Source organism: Chrysochloris asiatica, unplaced genomic scaffold (genome assembly GCF_000296735.1).
Source record: "Chrysochloris asiatica unplaced genomic scaffold, ChrAsi1.0 scaffold00054, whole genome shotgun sequence".
In the NCBI taxonomy this organism is placed as follows: Eukaryota; Metazoa; Chordata; class Mammalia; order Afrosoricida; family Chrysochloridae; genus Chrysochloris; species Chrysochloris asiatica.
The window spans coordinates 10,465,474-10,492,505 of NW_006408572.1; the positions used below are offsets into that span (position 1 = coordinate 10,465,474).

Genomic DNA, 27,032 nt, shown 5'->3' on the forward strand with positions numbered 1-27,032 from the left:
AAGTCTCACCATCCTGGCTTCTAAGAAGCATTTTGGGTATGCTTCTCCCAACACAGATTTGTTTGCTCTTCTGAAAGCCCATGGGACTTTAAATTTTCTTCTCCAACACCATAACTCAGCGGTCGGTTCTGACTCATAGTGACCCTGCAAAGGGTTTCCAAGGCTGTAAATCTTTACTGGAGCAGAAAGCTGCATCTTTCTCCCGCAGAACAGCTGGTAGTTTTGAACTGTCGACCTTGAAGTTAGCAGCCCGATTAGTAACCACTACAGTATTAGGTAACCGAAAATACAATGGCTTGGGTCAAGTGCACCTTAGTCCTCAAACTTCTATATTTGCTCTTTAATACTTTAAAGAGGTCCAACAATGTTATTGTGAAGCGCTGTTGAGTCAAATTCAACTCATAGAGACCCTGTAAGGGCCTCCAAGGAGCAGCTGGTGAGTCTGAACCGCTGATCTTGTGATTCATACCAACCTTGTGGTACAGTGCTTTATCCTACAGTGCCACACCAGGGCTCGTAATCCAACAATGGTGATGGAGTTGAACAAAATAAACTGATTGCAATTTTAAAGTGGAATACTATATTCCAACAAAATGAATGAACTATGCTAACTTTTTGGTTTCTAGGCTCTTTTACACTCTTAGAAATTACTGAAGACCTCAAAGACTATATATAATGGGGCTTCAAAAGTTGGTGGAAAAAAACGAAATTGAAAAATGGAATTTTCCCACAAACTTTTTATAGCCCTCTCATATACAGACTGGACAAATCTTGTACCCACATATAGTTTTGTAATATCATGCATATATTATTTGGAAAATATTGGTTCACTGAATGATATCTATTTACCAAAGGAGGATATTTCATTATCTGCTATCAAAATTTATATTCATTAATATCACTACCTATCTTATCAGAAGAGTCATTAAGTTCATAGCTGTTGTTTACTACCACAGAATCAGCTCGGACTCTTAATTGACAGTGGTGGATTCGTTTCCCAAAATTTTCATTTTTATGGGAAAATGCAAATTTATCCTTGGTAACAAATGCCAGTCAGTTGTTTTCCTTTAGGTGACAGGCTTATTTTGTTAACTTTCAAGAACCAGTGCTCTGTAAACTTCACCCAATTCACAATAAAAAATAGATTAATAGATAAAAATTCAAAATAATTTTTTTTAAAAAAATGAACAAAAAACCAGTATCAATGGTTTTTAAAAATGAACAAAAAACCATTTGCCAAGCAGTCAATTCCAATGCATGGTGCATGTGTGTCAGAGAAAAACTGACCTCCACAGGCTTTTCAATGGCTGATTTTCGCAAGTAAATCACCAGGACTTTCTTCCAAGATACCTCGGGAAGATTCAAACCTCCCACCTCTTGGCTAGTAGTCACACATGTTAACTGTCTGCACCACTCGGTGACTCTATTTTCAAGAAACTGTCTGCCAAGTACTTCAGTTAACCATAGTTCATCTATCCATCATTCTACCAAATAACAAATGTTCTATTTAAAAAAAAAAAAAAAAAAATCAGTTTAGCTTGCAACACAAGCTATTCCCCAAGGCATTCATCACACTTCAATCCATGGCAGAAGTACATACTTCCCATTTCATCACAAAGACAAGACTTTTGCTCAACAAGTTGAGATGTAACAAAATCCTTTTTATTTTTCCTGTTTTAAATCTGTCAAGGCCTTTGCAACTGATTATACCAAGCATAATCCAAAACTGACCCATCTCTCAAATCTCAGATGCTAACATTACAATCTGACAACTTTTAATTTCCCAGTTTTTCACTCCCTTACTCCCATTTACTCTAGTCTGTCATCAAGGACACCACTCATCTGTCAGTTTGTTGTACTATGGTAGCTTGTGAGTTGCTGTGATTCTGACAGCTATGCCACCAGTATTTTAAATACCAGCAGGGTCACCCATGGTGGACAGGTTTCAGATGAGCTTCCAGACTAAGACAGACTATCAAGAAGGAGTGATGAACTACTTCCGTCAGATATAGTGCCGGAAAATGAGCCCCTCAGGATGGAAGGCACTCAAAATGGATTGACAAAGTGGTAGCCTCAATGGGCTCAAGTGTGGCAACAATTGTGAGGTTGGCCCAGGATCGGGCAGTGTTTCGTTCTGCTGTGCATAGGGTCGCTATGAGTTGTTACTGACTCGATGGCACCTAACAACAACAGGGCATCAAGGAGCCATTGTGGCGCTGCAGGATGATCACAAGACTGCTAACCATAAGATGCGTACTTCAAACCCACTAGACACACCACAGGAGAATGATGAGGCTTTCTGCTCCAGTAAGAATTTATAGTCTCATAAATCTGATACAGGCTCACTATGAGTTGGAACTGACTCGATGGTACTTGGTTTGGTATGTCATCAAAACCTCTAGTCCCTGGCCCATCAGTTCCCTCCTGTTCAGACTTCTTAGCAAGTCTAAACTTCAGAAACACCACTGAACTGCCCTCTCGCCAGGTCCTTGAACTTGCTGGATGAGGATCGAAGAGAAAGGACATTGATTTGTACCTACTGTGTGCAGGCACTGTGCTAGCACTAGAAATACAACAGTGAACAAGTCTCCAGACCTTCACAGACCTTACAACCATGAGAGAGCAATCCCATAATCTGGCAAACTTGCACAGACAACTATTTGGTAGTACTGTACATTCTGCTATTCAATCTCAGCTGGATTGTCGATGCTGTTTCTTGGATCTTTTTCTTATCCTTGACCTCCCCGCTTTTCCAAACCTCTTCCATCTCCTTCCCAATCCTGATGATGCCTCTGAATCCTTCTGCATCCTATTTCACAGAGACAGGTAGATATACAGATGGATGATAAATGGATACATGAGAGAGACCACCAAGATTTGAAACTACTCTTGCATAGGTCATCAGATTTTCCCTCCTTAGGAGCCCTGGTTATGTGCTCTGTCGCTAACTGAAAAGTCAGCCCCATTCAAACCCACCAGCCACTCCATAGGAAATAAGACCCATTGATCTGCTCTATAAAGATTTGAAAAAAAAAATAACCAAACCCTCTTGCCATCAAATTGCTTCCAACTCGTAACAGTGTTACAAGACAGAATAAAACTATTCCATAGGATTTCTCAGGCTATAAATCTTTACTGAAGCAGACTGCCTCCTCTAGAGCAGCTAGTGCATTAGAATCATCAACTTTTCACTTAACAGTCCAATGCTCAACCCATCGTGCCACCAAAGCTCCTCCTCATAAAGATTACAGCCTGGGAAACCCTATGGAGCAATGCTACTGCTATATATAGGGTCACTATGAGTCTGAATCAATTTGTGACACACAACAACAGCTCCCTCCTATGAATCAGATTCCAATTCATAAGCCTTCACCGAACCTCTGTGGAAAACCATTTCACTTACTTGGCACTGTGGGTTAATGCTCCAGACTGCAAAGCTGTTTGAACTGCAAGGTCGGCGGTTCAAGCTTACTAGCTGCTCCTTGGAAACCCTATATGGGGTTGCTATGGGTCGGAACTGACTCAACGGCACTTCACAACAAAAACAACCCAATCCCATCCCATAGCCTTGTTTCATTTCCTATAAGATGTCATGTCTCACTTTCTGAACTTCTCCCCTTTAGGATGACTCATTTGCATCATGAAGACAAGGGCCTTGTCTGTCTTGTTCATCATACTAGTCCCAGTACCTACAACACAGCAGGTGCCCAGGAAATATTTGTGGGAAAACTTGTGCTTGGATGATTCTGTCGCACACTCCTTGCATAAAACTCAACCATCTTTTTCCAAATCCAGATCATTAATCTCTTACCTTTTCTCTCTTCTGCTCTTTATTTGAAGTCATTACTATTTCTTAGCAATCCCTGAAATCTTTTTCATCGTTGTAGATTTTTTTAAGTATCTGGCTTGCATTTTTCCTTTCCACATGATCTCTTATTGTTTTCAGTTACTTCTATATGGTCAATGACATCATCAGCAACTGTAACATATGCATCAGCCACTAACCACAAGGGAAACCCCCAAGCATTCATCTCAACCCAAGTTGTTTCCTCTAAAAAACCTCAGTATTCATCTTTCCCATTTGCCTGTACCCAAGGAAACTGTCCCTCCTCCTCCATTCTATACTCCTGGGGAGATATTTGATATCTATCAATTTGTTTTTCGCTTCTTGCTTCTATATAAAACTCCCTGGTCTTTCTGCCACATGTTTTCTCCCATCTTAGTGTGCTCCAGATCACTTCTATAAATCTTCAAGAACCATTTTATTATGCTTAATTGCTGATTGGGCTATTTAAAATTATGTGTTAAGATTTAAAGCCGAGTAAGTCTGGGGTAACCGAGAACCAATCTAATAGAAAGAGCAGTGTTAAACAGAGTGTGTGGGCATTCCACACTCTCATTTGATTACAACAGGATCTGTATCATTCATATTAATCACAAGTCACCGATTCACATGCTCATTTGGAAGGAATACTTACGTAGATAAGTCCTGAATAGTAGCGATCCTTCAGATTATGTAAAACAGATGCTTCGTTCAAGCATGTCAACTCTGCCATGTCCTCCACTTTGGAAAACTTCGGTGGGTTCATCTTCTGAATATCATCTTTGTTGACCATGGCTTTCTTTCCATTCTCAGCCAGCTCAACCATAACTTCATCTCCCCGCTCTTCTTGGATACTAGCTGCCTCAAAGCCATGGCGCTCTGATGGAACCCAAACTAACTTTTTTGCCGTCCAATCAGCTTGAGTGGCAGGGTTGTAGATGACAGCCCTATCCACAAAGAGATATCTCTCAGGATCTTCAAGTCCAGTCCTTTGTGCCATTGTAAACAGAAGGATCCAAGAGTAATCACCTCTAAGAAAAGAGAAGAAACATGTTAAAATATTTTAAAAATATAAAAAGAGTTCAAAAGCTTTCATTTTCTAAGAAACATGACACAAACTCTTTGGCAGATGTAAAGAGAATAAGCTTGGAGTTATGGATCTGGGACATTCCTCTTCACAGTCATATTGGTCCCCAGGTACCTTTCAGGGGTGGCCACAAATTATACCTCGGGTTGTCTAAAGACCACTCAAGATTTGTCCTCAGTTACTAAGGACTGAAAAAGCAGCAGAAAAAGGTAAAGTGCCAGGTTGACTTTTTTTTTTTTTTAATCTCTTGTACTTTACCACAAATCAAGCATGAAAGTGAAAATGGGAAAATGTGGGGGATGGGGGTGAGAGATGCATAATAAAAGGCTCATGGAATGGTATTAGAATTAGTATTATACAAAACCATATTAGGATTACATTTGAGAGCAAAGAAATATGCCTCCCATTCTACCTTCAGACACAGGGCTCAAAGTTCTTCCTTATAAATGCCTCAAGTAGTCCCTTACAGCATTTCTACAGCCCATGTGGTATTTATGTGATTAAATGGGGCCACAGAGGGTAAGTGCAATTTCACTTCCACACAACAGCCCTTGGAACATGTGAGGATCGCTGTTCAGGCCTCCACTCCTTTTCCTGCAGCTGCTCCTACTCCCTCTGTCTCCTCTTCAGCCTAAGCATTCCATCATTCATCAAGGCTCATTTCATGACCCTGATCGCTTACATATAAACAGACTCCAATGTGCTATGTCCCTTTAGAACGTGTGGCCTAGAAGCCGACACAATATTCCAGATATAGGATGACCATTACAGGAGACAATGAAACATTGCCACTCAGGAAAATATTTTTTCTGTGACTTTTACTGATCGTTTATTTAGCACTCAATCAGGTGAGCTGCTAACCACAGCGGCAGAAGTCTCACCTTCCATGCAGGAGACCCAGGTTTGATTCCTGGCCAATGCACCTCAAGCATCACCACCACTTAACTTTCAGTGAAGGTTTGCATGTTGCTATGATATCGAAAAGGTTTCAGCGGAGCTTCCAGACTAAGGCAGACTAGTAAGAATCTGGAGATCTACATTCAAAATAAGAAGCCAACAAAAACCTTAAGGAGCACAACAGTCCATTCTGTTGTGCATGGGGTCACCACAAGTGGGAGGGTTGCCTAGATGGCAGCCAATAATAACGGCAGCAGCAACACTCATCTACAGTTGGCACATCAGACTGCCCTGGAAGACTTAAAATACAGATTGCTAGGTCAAAGCTGGACAGTGAATAAGGAAGATCGTAGAAGACCTGATGCTTTTGAGTTATGGTGTTGGAGGAGAATACTGAAAGTGCCATGGGCTGCCAAAAGAACCAATAAATCCGTTTTAGAAGAAGTGCAGCCAGAGTGCTCCTTGGAGGCCAGGATGGACAAACTTCGTCTCTCATACTTCAGACATATGTCAGGAGGGACCAGTCGCTTGAGAAGGATATCATTTTTGGTAAGGTGGAGGGTCAGAGAAAAAGAGAAAGACCCCCCCCACCCCCATGAGAAAGACTGGCCAAGTGGCAGTATCGATGGACTCAAGTGTGGCAACACTAGTGAGGTTGGCCCAGGATCGGGCAGTGTTTTGTTCTGCTGTGCATAAGGTAATGACTCGATGCACCTAACAACAACAACAAGGCCCCACCCATTTTGATTCGCTAGGTTGAGAAAAGATGGAAGAATGCAGTTTCTAACAAGTTCCCAGAGGATACAGATGCTGCTGGGCTTTGAGAATTGCTGGGCCACAGCTCTCTGGTTGATACTGTACTGACAGGATATAGTGTTGTTACGTGTCATCAAGTCAATGTCAACTCATAGCAACCCTGTATAGGGTTTCCAAGAGCAGCTGGTGGGTTGGAACCACTGACCTTGTGACTAGCAGTCCAGTGCTTATACTACAGTGCCACAACAGGAGTCCTAACAGGCTATGTAGGTGCAAAAAAAAAAAATGAAAACCAATGTTCTAGACTAATTCATGACATGGTTTTATAGATATGCTAACGGTTTAGTGTTATTAGCTGTTGTTACGTGCCATCGAGTGGATTCCGACTCATAGTGACCCTGTACAGGGTTTCCAAGGAACAACTGGTGAACTTAAACCACCGACTCTGCAGTTCAAACCAACCTTGCAGTCCAGTGCATTAACTCACAGCACCACACACAGAACATTAGACTTTCACAAATCAAAGTATATGCTAACACATTTTATAACTTAGGTCATATTTGCCTTCTTAGGAACATGCTTACCCACTGCCACCAAGTCAATTTCGACTCATGGCTGACTCATACAGGGTTTACAAGACTAAATCTTTACAGAAGCAGGCAGCCTCATCTTTCTTCCAAAGAGCGGTTGGTTGGTAAACTGGAACCACCGACCTTGTGGTTGGCAGCCTAATGCCTAATCCACAGCGCCACCTGGGATCCTGAGGCACCTACCTTTGTTACTGCTAAGTGTGTGGACTCGTAGAGACCCTGTATAGGTACATATCTAGGAGAGGGCAATATATCCTCTGAAGAATTGTTTCCGAAGCCCCATCACTTCTAGGAACTGCTCTAATAGACTATTAACAAGCTTCCTGTCTTCTGCACAATAACCACTAAGAAGGGAGGCGCAGCTCTGATGTGGGAATCATCCTAAGTGATTTGGGAGACAAATAATATGACAGGCATCCTGCACTTCAGGACAGAGTCAGTGGGATGAGCATTGTTTCACTGAGGGGATTGCAACTAATGTGACAAAATGAAATGTGTAGAAATTGCTGAACGGGAAAATAATTTTCTCTGTAAACTTTCATACAAATGAAAAAAATAAAACCCACAAAAATTTAAGAAGTTTATTAAAAATGGAAAATATCTAACTATCATTAAATATGACAATAAGTTAGTCTTAAAATTCTTATTAGGTATCGAGTGGAAAAAAATTAAATCTAATCCTTTTTTTAAAAAAAACTTAGGGAAGTATCTTGCATCCAGTAAACAAACTCATTTCTTTAATTTTATATTGGGCATATAATTATATGCTTAAATTTAGTGGGCAACTATAAATTAGGATAAATGAACTGGCCATTTCCAGAGTATGTCTTCTTCTCAGAAAGTAAATTATATATTTAAAAATTATTTTATCAAATTAGTGCTTATTCTAGCTTCTTTATAACTATTAAATTTAAACCTAGGTGGGAAAATGTTTATCATTTCATCACATTAAGAAAAAAACATCAGACTGTAAAAGTAATTACAAAATGCTTCCAGTTTCATGGAGGTAAATTACATGCACATGAACGTTAAAATTCAAGAAACAATATTTAATGTATTACCAATAGTGCCGACTATTGCTAATGTTGTGGAATGACAGATTACTGTTCTAGATTTTTCTACAAGTAATGAAACACTGTGCGAACGAACAGTTTCCTGTTCTTTGCTATGTACCTCAAGCACTTATCCACCCTAGTAGCCAGCACAGTGTGGAACGATTCACACTTTTATGACATGAATGGCCTCGCGGTCATCTTCAACATCTCCTCCACAACCCAAAATCCATCTATCATTCCTTCAAATCCTGACCCAAACATTACCCTGTTTGAAGTTCTTTCCAGGTCAATCTTGCAATTGAATCCTTCTCCTTCTCCTAACATTCTGTACTGTTCTTTCTGCTTTCTTCTTGCCCTATAGTAGAAGTAGGAGCTCAAACTGTTTAATTAAGACTTCATGGAACAAGTGAAGTTATTTTGTTACTTTTAATCTGTGCTTGCTATAGATGTCGTTTTTGTTTTTTTCATTCCACTATACATTTGGTACCCAAATCCTAATAATGCTAGTATCTAACAATGAGCTACTACAAAATGCTTTGCTTGGATGAAAAGAGAATACTACAATTTTACAAGTAACGCATTCTGTTGTTGTATACTGCTGATGATGGCCAGGCACTATTCTAAGCAGTTTACATACATATCAACTCTAATCCTCACAAGAGCCCCATGAGGTAGGCTCTATTAATAGCTCCATTTTACAGAGAAGGAATCTGAGGTACAGACAAAGCCAATAACTGGCCTAAAGTCTCACAGCTAACAAGCAACAAAGGAGGGATGAAACCCATGGCCAGGCTCCAGTGTTTGCTACAATGATGGGAGGGCAAAAGGGAAAGACTTGAAGGGTAGATGGTATATACTACGCCTCTCTACAAAATAAAAACTTTATCAATTGTAGACGTTCAGAATTGATCACCAAGTACACTAGCACAATCTGGTAAAAGGTTTACAGTTTATTGTAACATTACCTATAATTAGAGGGTGGCGCCAACAAATGGGCTCAAACAACAATTTTGAGGATGGTGCAGGACCTGGTAGGGTTTTATTGTTGTGCATAGGGTCTCTGGATCCATGGCATCTAACATACTTAGAAGGAAAAGGAGTAAATAGGAACCTTTGTAGAAGACATGAAGAGAGAATCTGAAGGTTCTTGAGCCTCTTGAAACAACGCACTGATTACAGCTAAAGTATATATACCTGAGTATGTATCAGCCCCTACACAAAGCTCCCAATCCATTCACTGATGTTAGACACACAGACAAACATACACACACACCTCTTCTAGGACTCCATCCTTTCCCAAGCCATTTTTTAATTTCCAATAAAATGCCAGCCAGCAAACTTCTCAACTGCATCCCAGCATTTACATCTACTGTAGGTGTATTGTTAAGTGCCTTGAAGTGTGTTCTAACTCATAGCAACCCTGTATAGGGTTTCCAAGGAGCAGCTGATGGGTTTGAACCACTGACCTTGTGGTTAGCAGTCCAGTGCTTATCCTACAGTGTCACACCAGAAGTCCCTATACATATATACATACATACATATATATATATGAATAAATTATGATATAGCATCTCTCCAAGACGGATAAACTACAACAGATCTGTCCTAATTTGTGTGATATCACAGTTGAAATCACTTATAGTACAGGGATGTACAAAAGTTTGTTAATTTATCAAAATTCTACTTAACCAATGACCACAAAAACAAAACAAACCTACTGTCCACAATTCATATCTCCACACTGTGTTATATTATTTCCAAAACTTGGACCCAACACCAGGAATTTTAATTCTTCATCTGCAATGGTTAAAGCTCATAAACAGCGAAAGCATAGTCTTTCACCATACAACATGCCCTTCAAATTTTCCTCCATCTCACCTTCCCTCCAGCCTGTCTCCATTATAAGGATTTCCCAAAGGAGTCTAAATAAAAAACCAAGTAAGAAGCTCTCCTAGATCACATCTCTTTGCTGCAAAAGCTGGTGCTATATGGCACAATTACACCATATGCTTTCTCTAGATAAGGAGGGGGGAAGAGCCGTATTTAAGATGCAGAAGAGTAAGGAGATGCATAAAATGGCCACTTTTCCAGAATCGGAGTCAGACAGGGCATACTTAAACACCCAAAGCATGGGGCTAGAAGAATAATTGATAAGGGCAGATTGATGAAGGAGATAAAACAATAAATAGGTTAAAGTTTTCCAGAGTGAGATACTATCAAGAATAATTATGCCTGCCTCAAAGAATCTTCAGTTTCCATGTTAAAAAAAGAAAATCTCAGCAAAGTCTAAGTATTATATTTAGTATTATATTATTCAATGAAAACAGCAGTCTTTGTTTCATTTGCAGTCTGGGATCTACCCCGCCTGCTTTCCCTACCCCACCCCAGCCCACCCCACCCACCCCACCCCCTTCCATCAACCGCAGTGATCTTGAAGAGAGCTGCAGAGCCCGAAGAAAGTGAGATAACGGTCATAAGCAGAGGCCATGTTACCCAAACCTCACCAACCCCTGCTCAGACCCGCTGAACCACAAACCTCCAGCCTAAGGCCCCAGATCCTAACCAGGCCTGGCTGGGGGCCTCCCCCAGTCCCTGAGTCGCATCCGCCCACCACAGGCCCACAAAGCCCCAGCCAACGCCAGCACTTCGCTAATTCAACTTCCCTCCGATCCCATTCCAGTCCGATTTTATGGGACCAGGGTGTGACCTCAACAGCAGAAGACAAGGAAGAGACTGCGGAGAGCCCTTCTCCCCACCGCTAGCACAATAAAGGGATCCCGAGACCAGGGCTGACCCTCCCCCCGGCCGCCCTGCCGCAGCGCGCCCCGCCACATTTCCCGCCTCGCCCCCCCAAACCGCCCGGGCCTCGCCGAGCATCCAGCCCGGTTCGGGAGGTCTCAGGAGCAGTTATACCACGTCCCCCCCACCTCACCCCATCCCACCTTCTTCACATACACCCCATCCGGCCCTCCTTCCCAGCAACAGCGGAGTTAGGTTCTCCCCACGCTCGCGGCCGCCTCTACCCTCACCCGCCGCGCGCTTCCCGGGCTGCGCCGTGCCCCTGCCCTCCCAGCCCTCCATCCCGCGGGTCCGGGAAGCGCCGCTAACCTTCCGAGTCCTCCGCGCCGGGGCGCCCAGTCCGGTCCAGACCACCCCCAAGGGCCCTTCCTCTGTAGCGCCCCAACCCCAACACCGCCCCAACCAGGATCGCGCTTTCCAGCTCGCCCCAGGAACCCCCTCCCCTGCTAGGAGGCAGAGACAGACCCACGGAACACCCCGGAACACCCGACCCGGATACTACACACCACCTATGCCCTCAGGGGGTCCACACACCAAGTACCAGGTCTCCACATCCCCAATCCCAGATCTCCATCCTCAACAACCCCCAGGGGGTCGCCCTCCCGCACACCCAGGCCCTGTTCTTTGCAGAGGTCTCAGCCTCAAGGACCTTACTCCCAGCTTGCCAGGGGTCTCTCCATCCACTGGGGTTCCCGTACCCCGACGTCTCTCCAGGCATGAATCTACAGCCTGCAGCAAAAACCCTCCCGCCCAAAGCCCCCTCCTGCCTCCCTCCAGCTCCCGCCCGGGTTCTGTTCCTGCCCTCCAGGGTGCCCCGTCGCCCTAGCCCGGGATCCTCTTCTTCTCCCTTTACAAATTGCCTCCCCACCTCCAGCCGCCGACCTCGGACCCCGGCAGCCGCACCTCTCACCTTCAGCCGAAGATGGTGGCACCGGCGTACGTTCCCAGCCGCGACCACAGATCCGGCGCCTGAATCCCAAACCCACCGCTGCCTCCGCCGGGCTCCTTTAGCACTGCTGCTCGAGACTGCCCCACCCACTCCCACCCTCATTGGGCCAGCTCCACGCCCATCACCGCCGCCCCCAGACCCACTGGTCCGTTTGCGCGCCCATCTCCAAGGGAAGACGTTAGCAACCCGAACGAAGCTACCTTCCCAAGGTCCGGATCCCTCCACCCACCTGAAACGATGCTCATTGGCTCCCGCTCCCAGCAAAGGCAAACGGAGCGCAGATTTCATAGGCTGCCGCTCACGCCCATCATCGATTCCGGGAGGTGCGGCCGAGGCAGTCGCCGGCGATTGGCTGGCTCGCGCGGAGATGGACAGCTGAGACTGGCTACGTGCCCGATGATTCCGCGAGGCAGTGGGTGCGGAGACTGCGGGGGTAGATGAGCCGCACGGTCCTTAGAGGTGCGGACCGCAAGTCAGGTGTGTTGAGGCAGCGGTGGTCAGGCGCCCCAAGGTCCAAGTGGATGTGGCTGGCCCTACGTCAGGGCCGTAGTTGCAGCCCACTCGAGCGCTTTGCCACCCCCAGTGCTTGCCGCAGCCGGCGTGTCCCGCTGCACTCTGGGCTGGAGTGCCGCGTCGCTGGCCCTGGGTGCTCACTGCAGGGGCGGGGCTGGTGCGCGGTCCAGAGGCCTTACGTCACCCCGGGGCTGAGGGAGGGTGGGGGCTGCTGCTCTGCTCACCTGCAGTGGGGGAGGGGAGACAAGGCTTGAGGTGCAGCTCCGCCCATGCGCACAGGTTCTGCGGAGCCCAGGTGACTGGTCGGCCACTGTCCGAACTTAGGTTCCCGAACTGACCCGGCCTCGACTGGCGGAGCGCTAGGCTTCGTCGCTGCCGCAGTTTCTGTGCTGGCTAGGGAGGGCCTCCCTACCCAGCCCCCAGGCAGGGCTGAATTCCAGAATAGTGAGAAGGGACCCAGCCTTGGAGAGATGACTGAGGGGGTGGGGCAGGACATCATTCACCTCATTCATTCATTCCTCAAATGGAATTCCTTGCTAGGCTATCGTATCCCTTAGGGCCTGTGAGCTTTTCAAGGGCCTTAGAAAAAACGTATGAGACCGAAAAACAAAAGGCTCCAAATCAAGAAAATGGTGAAAATCAAACTTAAAAAAATCTTTAATGTCTGCATAACCTAGTCAACTCTTTCATAAAGATGCTATATAAAATATAGTACATTTTAAGTTACAAGATCAAAACCAATGGTTTATTCTTATATAAACTGAAAACTGTAAAATTCCTCCCAAAAATGTTTACGGCCAGATGTAGATGTTTAATGTGCCATACGGATGCGTTTTAGTACATGTGATGTGATGTAAATGCCTAAGCCTAGAAAACGCCTCCTCTTGAAAAGAGAATAAAACAAAACAAGGCAGGAAAGTAAAAGGAAGAGCTGGTAGATTTCAGAGAAGGCTCCAAGGGGGCTGAGAGAAGAGTCCTTCCTGGGGAAATCTAAATCAGTCCCTTGCTTTGTCCCTTTGTCCTGGCACTTCTGGTTCCCCACCCCCACCTGCTTGACGCTTGTCCAGGTGTCTTGTGACTTGACTCCATGAAGAATTCTGTTCTCTTAATAGAGTCTAAACGTATAATACCAGTTTACTATGATAACCTCTGGTAGCAGTGGTTACAGTCAGATTGCTAATTTCAAGGTAAGCAGTTCAAAACTACCAGTGATTCCACAAAACAAAAATGAGGCTTACTGCCCCCATAAAGATTTACAGCCTCGAAAACATAATATAGGGTTGCTGCCTCCACAGCACATAGCCACCAGCAACATAATACATGTGTGGAGTTCTGGTATGGCGCTGCAACATAAGCATTGGACCACAAGGTTGGTCTGAACCTCAAAGTTGGCAGTTCAAATTCACCAGCAGCTCCTTGGAAACCCTATACAAGTTCACTATGAGTGGGAACTGACTTGATGGTCCTTAACAACAACACTCAGGTCGCTGTGGGTCAGAACCAACAAAATATATGTGAATGATAAGGTCCATTCCGCTTCTGAAATTTTAAGCGTGTTTAAAGAACAAAGGAACCTTGGTGGTTCAAGAGTTAAGTGCTTGACTGCTAACAGAAAGGTCAATGGTTAGAACCCATCAGCCACTCCTCAAAAGACCTGGTCATCTCCCATAAAGATTACAGCTTAAGAAACCTTATGGGCCAGTTCTATACTGTCATATAAGGTTGCTATAACTTGGAACCAACTTGAAGGCAAAAACGGATTTATTATGAGTCGGAATTGACAACATACAACAGAGAACACCAAAGACTGTCTAAGGCTTGTAACTCAACATTGTCAGTCACCAAAGTCACTTCTGATAACAGTATTCCATACTTAGAGAATCTGCTTACAACAGCCTCTTGGCTTCTCATAAGTTTATTAAATGCCATCGAGTTGGTTCCAACTCGTAGCAATACACACACAACAAAACAAAACACTATCCAGTCCTGTGCCATCCTCATAATTGTTAAGTTTGAGCCCATTGTTGTTGCCACTGTGCCAATCGATCTTGTTGAGGGCCTTCCTCTTTTTCACTGACCCTTCACTTTTCTAAGCATGATGTCCTTCTCCAGGGATCGTATATCTAGAGTACAAGAGATGAAGTCTGGTTATTCTGGCTTCTACAGAGCATTCTGGCTGTATGTCTTCCAAGACAGATTTGTTTGCTTTTCTGGCAGTCCATAGTACTTTACCAAAACCGTAATTCAAATCCACCAATTCTTATATGGCCTTCTTTCTTCATTGTCCAACTTCCACATCCATATGAGGCTATTGAAAATACCAAGGTTTACCTTAGTCCTCAAACTGACATCTTTGCTCTTGAACTTTTAAAAGAGATCTTGTGCAGCAGATTTGCCTAATGCAATATGTCTTTTGAATATCTTGACTGCTGCTTCCATGAGTGTTGATGGTCGATCCGAACAAGATGAAATCTTAGACAACTTTAATATTTTCTCCATTTATCATATTATTTATTGGTTCAATTGTGAGGGTTTTTGTCTTCTTTACATTGAGCTACGATCCATACTAAAGGCTGTAGCCTTTGATCTTCATCAATATTCCAAGTCCTCTCTGTTTTCAGCAAGCAAGGTTGTATCAGCTGCATATTGCAGGTTGTTAATGAGTCTTCCTCCAATCCAGTTAGCACGTTTATCTTCTTCATAGTATCCAGCTTCTTGGATTATGTGTTCATCATACAGATTGAGTAAGTATGGTGAAAGGATACAACTCTGGCACACACCATTCCTGATTTTTAACCATTCAATATCCCCTTGTTCTTTTTGAACGATTGCCTTTTGATCCTTTAAGACTTTTCAACTCTGGACTCTCAGAAGAGGAGAACAGGACATTCAGCAGAGTTAAACAGCACAAATACATTAGTTTTAGTAAAAGTCAATAATAAAAATAACATCCTTAAATGCATCTCTAGTCCTGACCTCATTCCAGCACATGGACCCCTACAGTTTCAGCAGTTCCATAGACATTTCTACTTGGATAGGAGGGAAACTGAAAATGCAGTTGCTCCCAAATTTATCTTCTTCTCCCTTCATTGTCATCCCATCCTTGACACTGTCTTCTTCCAAACTTTTCTTTGTCTGTTAATGAAACCAGACTTAAAATGTCTTTGATTCCTTCCTCTCCCTTGCTCTCCACATTTTGTTAGTCTCCCTCCATGTCTGTCATTGGTCCCATTCACACTCCTCTGAATCCAGCCTCGTCTCAGGTACCTCCATCCCCAAACTAGCCTCCATTTGACGCTTCCTGAAGCATGCTGTTACTGTTGTATGGAGTCAGTTCTGATTCATAGAGACCCTGCATAGGGTTTCCAAGGATCAGCTGGTGGGTTTGAACTGACAACCTTAAGGGTAGCAGTCCAGTGCTGAAACTACAACGCCACACCAGAACAGGTCACATCTCTGGGATATGCAGTAGAATATGGTGAGGAATGGAATTTAGAATCAGATAGACCTGGCTTGGAATCCAGCTCTACCATTTAATAGGTGTATAATAACATTTGGCAAATTAATTAACCATCTATAAAAGAAACAAATATATTCCTACAAATAAATATGTAACAAGTTGATTTACTAGGGGGAAAAAATAATGTGGCATTATGAATAAGTCCATTGGGAGATTGACTGTCTTTTTGTTTCTAGTCTACAAATTCATTATAAAAGATTGAGAAATTCTTCTGCTCCCCTACAGAGTAGTTTGTGCTGCAGATTTAAATTATTTTTATCCCCAGAAGAAAGAGTTCACAAACCATTGTTTTGCAGAGTCTAGGTCAGAAGTCCAAACTCATTCTCTCAGGGTAGTTCCATGAACTTGTTTTGTTCTAACCTGTTTTGTTCCATCTATTCAGTGCTGATAGGCAGCCTTGGAAATTTTTGAATGAATTCCAACGTTTAAAAATCAAGAGCTATCCAATGTTATTAGCCTTTACGGAAATACAAATCAAAACCACATGGAGATACTGCTTCACACCCACTAAAATGACTATAATCAAAAAGACCGGTGATAACAAATGTTGTCAAGAATGTGAAGGAAAAGGAACTCTCATAGTGGGAATGATACATGGTACATCCTCTTTGGAAAATAGTTTGGTTGTTCCTTTAAAAAATTAAACATAAATTTACCGTATTACCAGCAATTCTATCCAGAGAAAGGAAAACAAATATCAACACAAAGATTTACAAATGATGTTCTTAGCAACATTATTCATAACGTTCACGAACGGATAGATAAAATGTGATATATCTATACCATGGAATGCCCGTGATCAATACAAAGGGACAAATCAACCAGAAATGAGATCATATGGACAAACCTCCCAAGACATTTACTGACTCAGTAAAAAGAAGCCAGACACAAGAGGTCACATATTGTGTGATTCTATTAACACAAAGTGTCCATAAGACAAACTATAGAGACAGAATGATCAACAGTTGCCTGGGGTGAAGAGACGGATCCCGAGATGTGCTGTGGATTAGGTGTTAGCTGCTTAAAGTCAGCAGTTCAAACCCACTAGCTGGCTGCCCCTAGGAGAAAGATGAGACTGTGTGCTCCCAGAAAGATTTAGTGTCAGACACTCTTTATAGGGTCACTATGAATCTGGTAGCGTAGTGGTTACGAATCGGGCTGCGAACCTTAAGGTCAGCGGTTCGAAACTACCAGCTGCTCTGCGGGAGAAAGATGAGGCTTTCTACTCCCGTAAAGATTTACACCCTCGGAAACCCTGTACAGGGTCGCTATGGGTTGGAACCGACTCGATGGCACTTAAGAACAGCAACAACAATGAATTGAAATCAACTCAATGGCAATGGGATTTTGGTTTGGGGGAGGAGCGAGGAGAAGACAAAGAAATTAACAATAAATGGTTATGACAGTGTTGAAAAGGTCCTAAACTGATGAAAATGCCCTAAAACTGATTTATAGTGATAGTGGTATTACTTGGTAAATTTATTTTAAAATCAATGAGTTGTGGTGATGGAGTGCTGTTAAGTTGATTCTGACTACTAGGTATACAATTTAACAGAATGGCCCCATAGGGTTTCCTAGGCTATAATCTAAATTAATTATATATGATGTATAAAATATGTCTCAATAAAATTCTCCTCAGAAGGAAAAAAAAAAAAAATCAAGATCTATCACATGAAAATCCAGAATGCTAGCTTCCATTGAAAAACTGAAGATCTGGGACTTCACCAACAATTTATTGATTTTGATCATTACTGCATCTCTTTGGACAATGAATGTATTCTCCAGTTTGCCTCAGTCACCACCACTCCCTATTGCCTCTTAAAGCTGACCTGCTTCTCTCATTAACATTATTTGCTTGGTCTTTTGAGACTTTCATTTGCGTTTCCAGTCCCTAGTCTAGACCCATTGAGGGGGATCCTATCAGATCATCCCAGAGAAATGAGAAGAAGGGTGCTTTCAGGTAAAAGATTGTTTCTCTGACATTGTTGTAAGAGTAGGGGACGGGGGGGGGGGGGGGGTTGTGAGAGGTATAGATAAGGGCTCTCTTGAACATGATGCCTAGAAGTGGTAGGACCCTGGAGAGTGGAAAGTTATCTTGACCATCTTGTAGTCCACCTAGAGCAATGATACTTGACAATGTAATGTCAACGGAAGCACCTCTTTCAACGCAGTCTAGTGTAAGATAATCAACAAATCAGTTGAGGCTGTACCAGTTTAGGGTGGATCCTAAACCTAATCACTTCTGAGCTAGATAAAGAGCAGCACAAACACAGAGACATTCACACACAATGTGGAAAAGACAGCTGCTAGGAGAGTATCAGCTTCTAGCCCAAGACCACCTAGAAGAAAGGACTCAACAGAGCTGAGACCCTGATTTGGACTTTCAGCCTCCAGAAAACCACCCACCTGGAGTATTCCTGTTAAAACACAGCAGCACTAGGTAACTAAGACACCAGGTTTGGGTTTTAGAAGGCATACTCTGGCTATAATGTAAAGAATGGGCTGAAGGGTGACCAGAGGGGAAGAAGAAGGCCAGTTAAGAGGCTGTTTCAGCAAATAGTCCTGCTAAGATATGATGGTGACTTGAAGTGAGGAGGGGGCATCAGGCTGGAAGGACATGGTCAGGTGGTGGTGAATGTACTTTCAAGAATTAAAGCGAGGTATTCCAAGTGTCAGGTCAGTGAGTGAAGATAACGAAAGCATATGGTGTTGTTAAGTTCGAGGCAGTTCTGACACATAGCAACCCTGTATAGGGGCTCCTAGGGTAGCTGGTAAGTTTGAACTGCCAACCTTGTGGTTCACAGTCCTTTGCTGATCTTACAGCACCACACCAGGGCATAGTACAGTGTATAAATATATTTATAGTGCCTAGCATGATACTTATGGAATCCTGGTGTGGTGCTGTAGATTCATGTGCTGGGATGCAAAGTTGGCTTGCTCTGGAAGGTCAGCAGTTCAGGCTCACCAGCCGCCCCTCAGAAACCCAATATGAGGTCGCTATGGGTCAGAACTGACTCGTACTTAACAACAACAGCACGATACTTAAGGAGCTTTGGTGGCATAGTGGGTTACGCATTAGACTGCTAAATGTGAGGTCAGCACTTCACATCCACCAGCTGCTCTGTGGGAGAAAAATGAGGCTTTCTGCTCCTATAAAGATTTATAGCCCCGGAAACCCTGTGCAGGGTCACTATGAGTCGAAACCGACTCCACGGCACACAACAACAACAGCAAGTCTTTATAGAAGCATACTGCCTCATCTTTCTCCTGCCGAGTGGCTAGTAGTTTCAAACTGCCAACGATTTGGTTAGGAGCCTGGTGTTTAACCCACTGTACCATCAGGGCTCCAAGGGACTATACCCAGTGCTGAGAAAATGTCTATAATACAGTATTAACCCAGGATTTAACCAATAGCTCCACCCAGGGACGTCTACATGCTTTCATAAAAGAACCATAGAGCTCCTTATACTCTTGGGTCACTTCTAAAGCAGCATTGCTCAGCAGAAATATAACATGAGCTATAAATACTCTGGTAGCGTAGTGGTTACGAATCGGGCTGTGAACCTTAAGGTCAGCGGTTCGAAACTACCAGCCGCTCCGCGACAGAAAGATGAGGCTTTCTACTCCCGTAAAGATTTACACCCTCGGAAACCCTGTACAGGGTCGCTATGGGTCGGAACCGACTTGACGGCACTTAACAACAACATAAATACAAAGCACATGTATAAATTTAAGTTATCAACTAGCCACATTTATTAAAAGTAAAAAATTAATTTTGATAATACGGGCATACCTCGCTTTATTGCACTTCACAGATAATATGTTTTATTTACAAATTGAAGGTTTGGGTTAATCCTGTGTTGAGTAAGTCTCTCTATCCCTGTCGTTTTTCTAACAGCATGGGCTCGCTTTGTGTCACATTTTGGTAATTCTCAAACTTTTTAATAATGCTGTTGCATATTTAATAGACTACAGTGTAGTGTAAATAGAATTTATATGAACTGTTGTTGTTAAGTGCCGTCAAGTCAGTTTCGACTCACAGCCACTCTGTATATGGTTTCCGAGGAGCGGCTGGTAGCTTTGAACTGATGACCTTGTGGTTCGAAGTCCAGTGCTGATCCTACAGCACCACACCAGGAGTCCCTTATGTGAACTTATTATTGTTATTATGTGCCGTGGAGTCGGTTCCGACTCATAGCGACCCTGTACAGGGTTTCCGAGGCTATAAATCTTTACGGGAGCAGAAAGCCTCATCTTTCTCCTGCAGAACAGCTGATAGTTTCAAACTGCTGACCTTGCAGTTCGCAGCCCAATTCGTAACCACTATGCTACCAACTAGGAAACCAAAAATATTGTGTGAGTTTATTGCAATATTCACTTTATTAAGATGGTCTGGAGCTGAATCTACAATGTCTCCAAGACATGCCTGCCTATTTGATTTAATGTAATATATAGGATTTCTGGTGTGGTGCTGCGGGTTAATGCACCAGACTGTAAAGCCGTTTGAACTGCAAGGTCAGCAGTTCAAGCTCACCAGCTGCTCCTTGGAAACCCTATACAGGGTCATATGGGTTGAAACCAACTCGACGTCACATAAAAACAACAACAATAGAGACTAGCATCATTTCTGCATTTAATCAATAAAAAATAATCATCATTGCATTATTTTTTCATACTATTGAAAACATGACGTGTGTTTTAGACTTACAACACATCTCAATTCAGACTAGCCGCATTCTAAGTGCACAGCAACTTCATGTCACTAGTGGCTACCATATTGGACAGTGAAGGATTAGGCTGTAAACTCATCGTAGAAGGACCAATGTTATTTGACATGTGTCCTCAGGAATCAGCTCCGTGCTTGATCCTCATGTCAATATACATTTGTTGGGAAAAAAGATGGATGGATGGATTGATAGATGGATGAGGAGATTCTGTCCAGCTTTGGGGAAGAGCCTGCAAAGTGTTCAGGATGCAATAATTGAGACTGGTGGGCTGGGGGATAGGGGAGGGCAAGGATAAAGCATGGACAAAGCAAAGGAAGAATGATAATCAGGAAATAGTAGGGCGTCCTGGGGTGGCACTGTGGGCTAATGTGTCAGACTGCAAAGTCATTTGAACTGCAAGGTTGGTGGTTCAAGCTCACCAGCTGCTCCTTGGAAACCCTATACAGGATCGCTATGGGTCGGAATCGACTCGACAGCACTTCACAACAACAACAATTAGTGTTTGCCCTTAGCATGGACAGGTTGCAGAAAAGAAGGCAGGAAGTGACCCCAGAGCTGACAACAAACTATGTATAGTTGGGGATCCCCAAACTTCCAATGCAGTTTCCTTCCAAAAATATTTGAGAAATAGATGAAAAGGTAACATAAAACAGAAAAAGATTTTAAAAAAATAAAAGAAAAAAATGATAGCAAAGTAGTCACAACTGCCGGTGTTAATGTTGGCAGAGCAACACAGATAGGATGTTTGTCAGAGGATCTGGGATGTGATCTTACTGGTGGCGGTTGATGGAAGGAGGCAGAGTCCACTGGAGACAAAGAGTCCAAGAAGTCTGACTCGGACAGATGCATAGAAACGAAATCAGTATTGTTGGTCTCAGAGCTCCTGCTGGCTCCTGCTAGAACAGTTCTGGTGGGAGGATGGAGAGCCATTGTTCCTGAGTTACATCCTGACTGTTGTCCTAGGAAGCAGCATATTGTTGCCAACTTTAAGGAGCCGGTGCTGGTTGCTTTCTTCATGTCAGTCCTACACACCAGCTGTAGAGAGAAAATCAAGAAATTGCCCTGGTTTTGCTGAAAATAGATGTGATTCTTCAGGCAAAATGGTGTGTGGGCATCTTATTTGAGGTTGTTTTGAAAATTCAAATCCATGGTATTCTTGAAAGATATTTTTATCTGAGGTTTTTCATGTTTAAAACAGTCTGTGTGACACTGGGCAAGTTGCTTAACCTTTCTGAGTCTTAATTTCCTCATCTAAGAAATAAGAATAGCAGTACCTACTGTACCAGGTTGCTGTAGGGTTGAACACAAATGATACTTGTAAAGGTCTTAGGACAATGACATGCACAAAATTAGCTGCCAATAAATGTTACTTTTGACTATTACTAATACACTCATCATCTTTGCAGTTAAGTGCCTTTGAGTTGGTTCTGAAGAGTGGCTGGTGAATTTGAACCGCTGACCTTGCTATTCAAACCAACCTTGTTTGTGGTCCAGTGCATTATCCCACAGCACCACACCAGGACTCCTGTGAAGTACTGGATTATCTAATGTCTCTTGTAGCCGTAGCCCGTATCTCCCATCAGCCAATGTTTGTATCCTGCTGGGTCTGGGCAAGAAAAGGTGGCAGAAGATACTGATGGGATGACATGATTCAGCTGTGGATGTGAGCAGAGTTCATTGTCATTGTAAAGACTTGACACTCCATTATGAGTATGATATGAATCATCTCAGAAGCAGAAGTGGGGATCTCACTACCATCCAAAAAGAGGAGTCAGGAGTGGGCATGTCCTTTGGACACCAAGGTCCCTGTGCATTGAACCTCCTCAATCCAGGGACAGAAAGCTGTGACACAGGAGGAGTGGCAGGGGACAGCAGCTACGGAACCAAGAACCAGAGCACAAGACAGAGCAGTGGGCTTCCCAGCCCATGGAGAAAGTAAAGCTGAGTGACTGGGCAGGAAGCTTGCTTGTTGAGTGGGTTGCCTCCAGGCACTTAAGGTGGGGGATTCAGGTTTGCTGACCCACAGAGTTAGAGCCAAGTGCCTTCCGGCTGAGGCTTATGGTGAAGTGGTGTGTCTTGTGGGCATTTGTGACCCTGAATTGTAACCTGTTAATGTCCCTAATAAACCTCTGACTTCTGTGTGGTCATTGCGATGGATTATTGAATCCTAGTAAGAGAAACATGAAGGGGTATGGGAGAGTCAGGATATTCACAAGGCACCTTGATCACCTTCCATAGTGGTCATATGGTGCAGTCAGTAAACATCTGGGCTCTGCGATCAATTACACTTGACTCTACCACCTATAAATGTGTGACCCTGGCCAAGTTGTATGATGTCTCCTGGCTCCAGTGCTCTCATCTGAAGATGATGCTGATGATAACACAGACACAAAGGGATTGTTATAAGCATTAAAGAAGGTGATATTCAAAAGTTTAGTTCAGCATTTGACTCCTAGAAAGTCTTCTCAATAAAATCTAACTAGTCCTAAGTGCTCACACTTGAATCTAATTAAGCCTCTGGATACAACTACCGATTTCCAGAAAATACAGAGGACAAAAGAACATGTTGAACCACACCAAAGGAATGCAACCGGCAAAACCCAGACTGATAAACACCATAGGATAAACAACCTAGTTTCTTCACCAAATAAATTGGACAAAAACAACAACAAAAAAAATGGTGGGGTATACTAGAGATTAAAAGAAACTTAAAAGACATCTCAACCAATTGCAGTGTTTGAATGTTTTTTGGATACTGATTCAAACCAAAAAAATGCAATTAATATGTATATGTTACTCATATATAATATGTATTATATATGCTGTTGTTGGGCACCATCAAGTTGATTCCAAATCATAGCGACCCCATGTGTCAGAGTAGAACTGCCCCCCAAAGGGTTGATGTGTGTGTGTGTGTGTTTAACTTTTAATTGTGAATTGAGTGAAGGTTTACAGACAAAATCATCAGTTTTTACATTCAATAAATCATACACTTCGTTTCATCTCAATGATTGTAATCCCCTCCATGCAACAATAGTTATCCCACTTCCTCCCTGTGCTTCCTGTTTCCATGCCACTGTCCTTCCCTTCGCTTCTCAGTTTTGTTCTTAGTTCAATGTTGCCCTTTTGATTTTCAATGATTGACTGTCTCATCGTTCATAGTAATCAGACCTTACTAGAGTTGTTGTCCGTCCTCTCTACCTATCTACTGCTTGGCTGAAAGTTGGGCCAAAAGAGTGAGTGAGTGACTTTACAGACCTGAAGGGTGGTTGAGGGCCATAGTGTGGGGTTCCTCCAGTTTCTTTATAGTCTTTTCTTCTTTTTAAATACTTTTGCGTTTTGTTCTCATATTCTGTCACTCTATCGAGGACCTTCTAATGGGATGCCTTTCAGAGCAGTTGGTAGTGGTAGCTGGGCACCATCTAGTTCTTCTGGTCCTATAGAGTTTTCTTGGCTATAATCTTTATGGAAGTAGATTGCCAAGTCTTTCTCACTGGTGTGTTCAATCCATCAAACTTTTGGTTAATAGCCAGCTGTTAAACATTGCACCTCCAGGGCTCCTTAATTTATGTATATATGTATGTGTGTGTTTGTGTGTATTCCTGATGTGGCTCTGTAGGTTAATGTGCTTGACTACAAAGTAACTTTGAACTGCAAGGTTGGTGGTTCAAGCTCACCAGTTGATCCTGGGAAGCCCTATACAGGGTTGTTATGGGTTAGAACCAATCTCAACAGCACTTAACAATAACAACAACATGTGTATATATTTGGTGCAACCACCACCCATCTATCAGTGGTGATTTGAGTGTTGCTCTGATGCCGCATAGGTTTCAGTGGAGTTTCCAGACTCAGGCAGATTAGGAGGGAAGACTTGCTGATCTTCTAAAAATAAGCCAATGAAAATTCTGTGGATCATAGTGGTCTGAACCACAGTTAATCACAGGCTCTAATCAGGACCAGGCAGTGTTCATTCCTTTATGTTTGGAGTCCCCATCGATCAGGGGCCGACTTGACAGAAACTACCAACAACATTCAGATAGAATCTTCTTGTTAAAGTGCAGTCAAGTCGGTATAGGGTTGCTGAGCCTGTAAATCTTTATGGAGCAGAAAGCCTCATCTTTCTCCCACAGAGTGACTGGTTGGGTCAAACTGCTGACCTTGTGGTTAGCAGTCCAGTGCTTATCCTACAGAGCCACCATACTCAGGTAGTGTCTAATGCTGTCATAAAACTAACATGCTTTGGAAATGAACAGACTGAGTTCATGTCCCAGCTTAACACTTACTGCATGACTTTGGGTGAATCATTTAATCTCTGGGTCTCTATTTCCCATGTGTCAGCATCAAGGTTAAGGAGCTGCAGTATTCACACAGTGTCTGATAATAGTGTTGTTATTGTTAGGTGCTGTTGAGTCTGTTTCGATTCATAGAGATCCAATATACAATAGAACAGAACATTACTCAGTTCTATACCAGCCTCACAATCATGCTAAATATAGAATAGATTGATTGAAGTTGTCAAGGATTTCATTTTACTTGGATCTTCAATCAATGCCCAAGGAAGCAGCAGTCAAGATGTCAAATCTGCTTAAAAAAAAAGACCTCTTTAAAGTGTTAAAAAGCAAAGATATCATCTTGAGGACTGAGGTGCAATTGACCCAAGCCACAGCATTTTCAATACCTCACATGCATACAAAAGCTGGACAATGAATAAGGAAGACTAAAGAAGACTGGATGCCTTTGTATTATGGCGTAGGCAAAGAATATTAATGATGCCATGAACTGCCAGAAAAACAAATCTGTCTTGGAAATTTAGCCAGAATGCTCCATAGAAGCGAAGAAGGCAAGACTTCATGAACTTTGGACAAGTTATCAGATGAACATCATACTTGGTAAATAGTAGTAGTTTTTGTTAAGTGCCATTGAGTCAGTTCTGACTCATTATCAACCCTGCATAGGGTTTCCAAGGAGCAGCTGATGGGTTTGAGCCACCAACCCTGTGGTTAGTAGTAGAGAGCCAGTGAAGAACAGGAAGACCCTCAACTAGATGGATTAAAACAATGGCCCAGAGTAACCTCAGTAATTGACAGCTGTTACCATTTTGGTACTTTGCTCCTCTGTCTTCCTCCCTAGTCCTAGCTCCAGAGTCAACAAGAGTTTGACTTGTAGATAGATGAGCATCCTGGTACATACCTGGAATAAAGAGCTATTGGAAATTTCACTATCTCTCTTCATAGTCATATCTTTCATTTAAGGGAAAATTTGGAGGAGCTAAATTGGGAACGGAAATTTTGCATCTGACAAAAGGTATGTGCAAACACATGTTTGCAAATGAGGTCAAGCTTTCAAAATACCCCTTCTCTGACACATGAGTCAAGCCCCATCCAGTGGTCTTAACTATTTACCACACATGACGACAAGTTCTCTTTGCACCCAACAGGGTCTTTTGCCAGGAGTTATATTGGAGGGTGTTACTCACTGGAAAATGTGGCTGCATTGCTCTGATTGAGATCTGAACTTGGACTTGCAGGGATTTCACCCCAAATAAGCTGAATTCTTCAGTTATAATTGTCGAGAAAACACAGCCAAGGAATCTGTGTGCCAGGCCAGCACTGGCTCCTGCTATGGGAAAAGTGTGAGTCTGGGTAGAGGATGGGCAAGGATTTCAGCAGGAGTGCTTAGAGTGCTGTGCTTATCTGACCTCACAGCTTTTATTGTTATTACTGAGGATTGCTGCCAATTGCTCATTCATCCTTGGATTCAGTTATTCATTCACTGCAACAACTTTTTTGTTTTTGATCACCTAATAGTAATAGCTAAGGCCAGCAGTTCAAACCCACCAGCCACTCTTTTGAAACCCTATACAGTATGACTATGAGTTGGAACCGACATGATGATACTTAACAACAACAATAACATTTCCTTAGTGCTGCTTATGTGCCAGGCACTGTGCTCAGCATTATCTAGTATAACTCTTCTTATGCTAGTGAATTGCCATTGGCTGGATTCCAACTTATGGTGACCTTACGTACGACAGAACAAAACATTGCCTGGTCCTGAGTCAGCCTCACAGTCACCAAACATGTTCCTATCTGTCTTTGCTGCTGTGGTGCCAATTCATCTCACTGAGGGTCTCCTATGTCCTCAATGGCCCTCTACTTCATCAAACATAGTGTCTGCCTCTAGCAACTGACCTCTACTGATGATGTTGTCCAAAGCAAACAAGTCAGACAATGTACTGTAGTGAGCCATAAGGTTTTCATTAGCTAATTTTGAAAGTGGAGCACCAGGCTCTTTTTCTTAGTCTGTTTTAGCCTGA

At 43.0% G+C, this 27,032-nt stretch overlaps 1 protein-coding gene across 3 annotated transcripts in view; it reads right to left on the minus strand.

Moving 5' to 3' along the window:
• Positions 1-12,025, minus strand: part of MYH10 (myosin, heavy chain 10, non-muscle) — a 161,047-nt gene extending 149,022 nt beyond the window's left edge. For all 3 annotated transcript variants that reach the window (XM_006863416.1, XM_006863415.1, XM_006863414.1), the window contains exons 1-2: positions 11,918-12,025; positions 4,479-4,854 (exon numbers count right to left, since the gene is read on the minus strand). In XM_006863416.1, coding sequence (XP_006863478.1) covers positions 4,479-4,823 — 345 coding nt within the window. In that variant the 5' untranslated portion in view covers positions 4,824-4,854; positions 11,918-12,025. The remainder of the gene's footprint in view (positions 1-4,478; positions 4,855-11,917) is intronic.
• Positions 12,026-27,032: the final 15,007 nt, after the last annotated feature.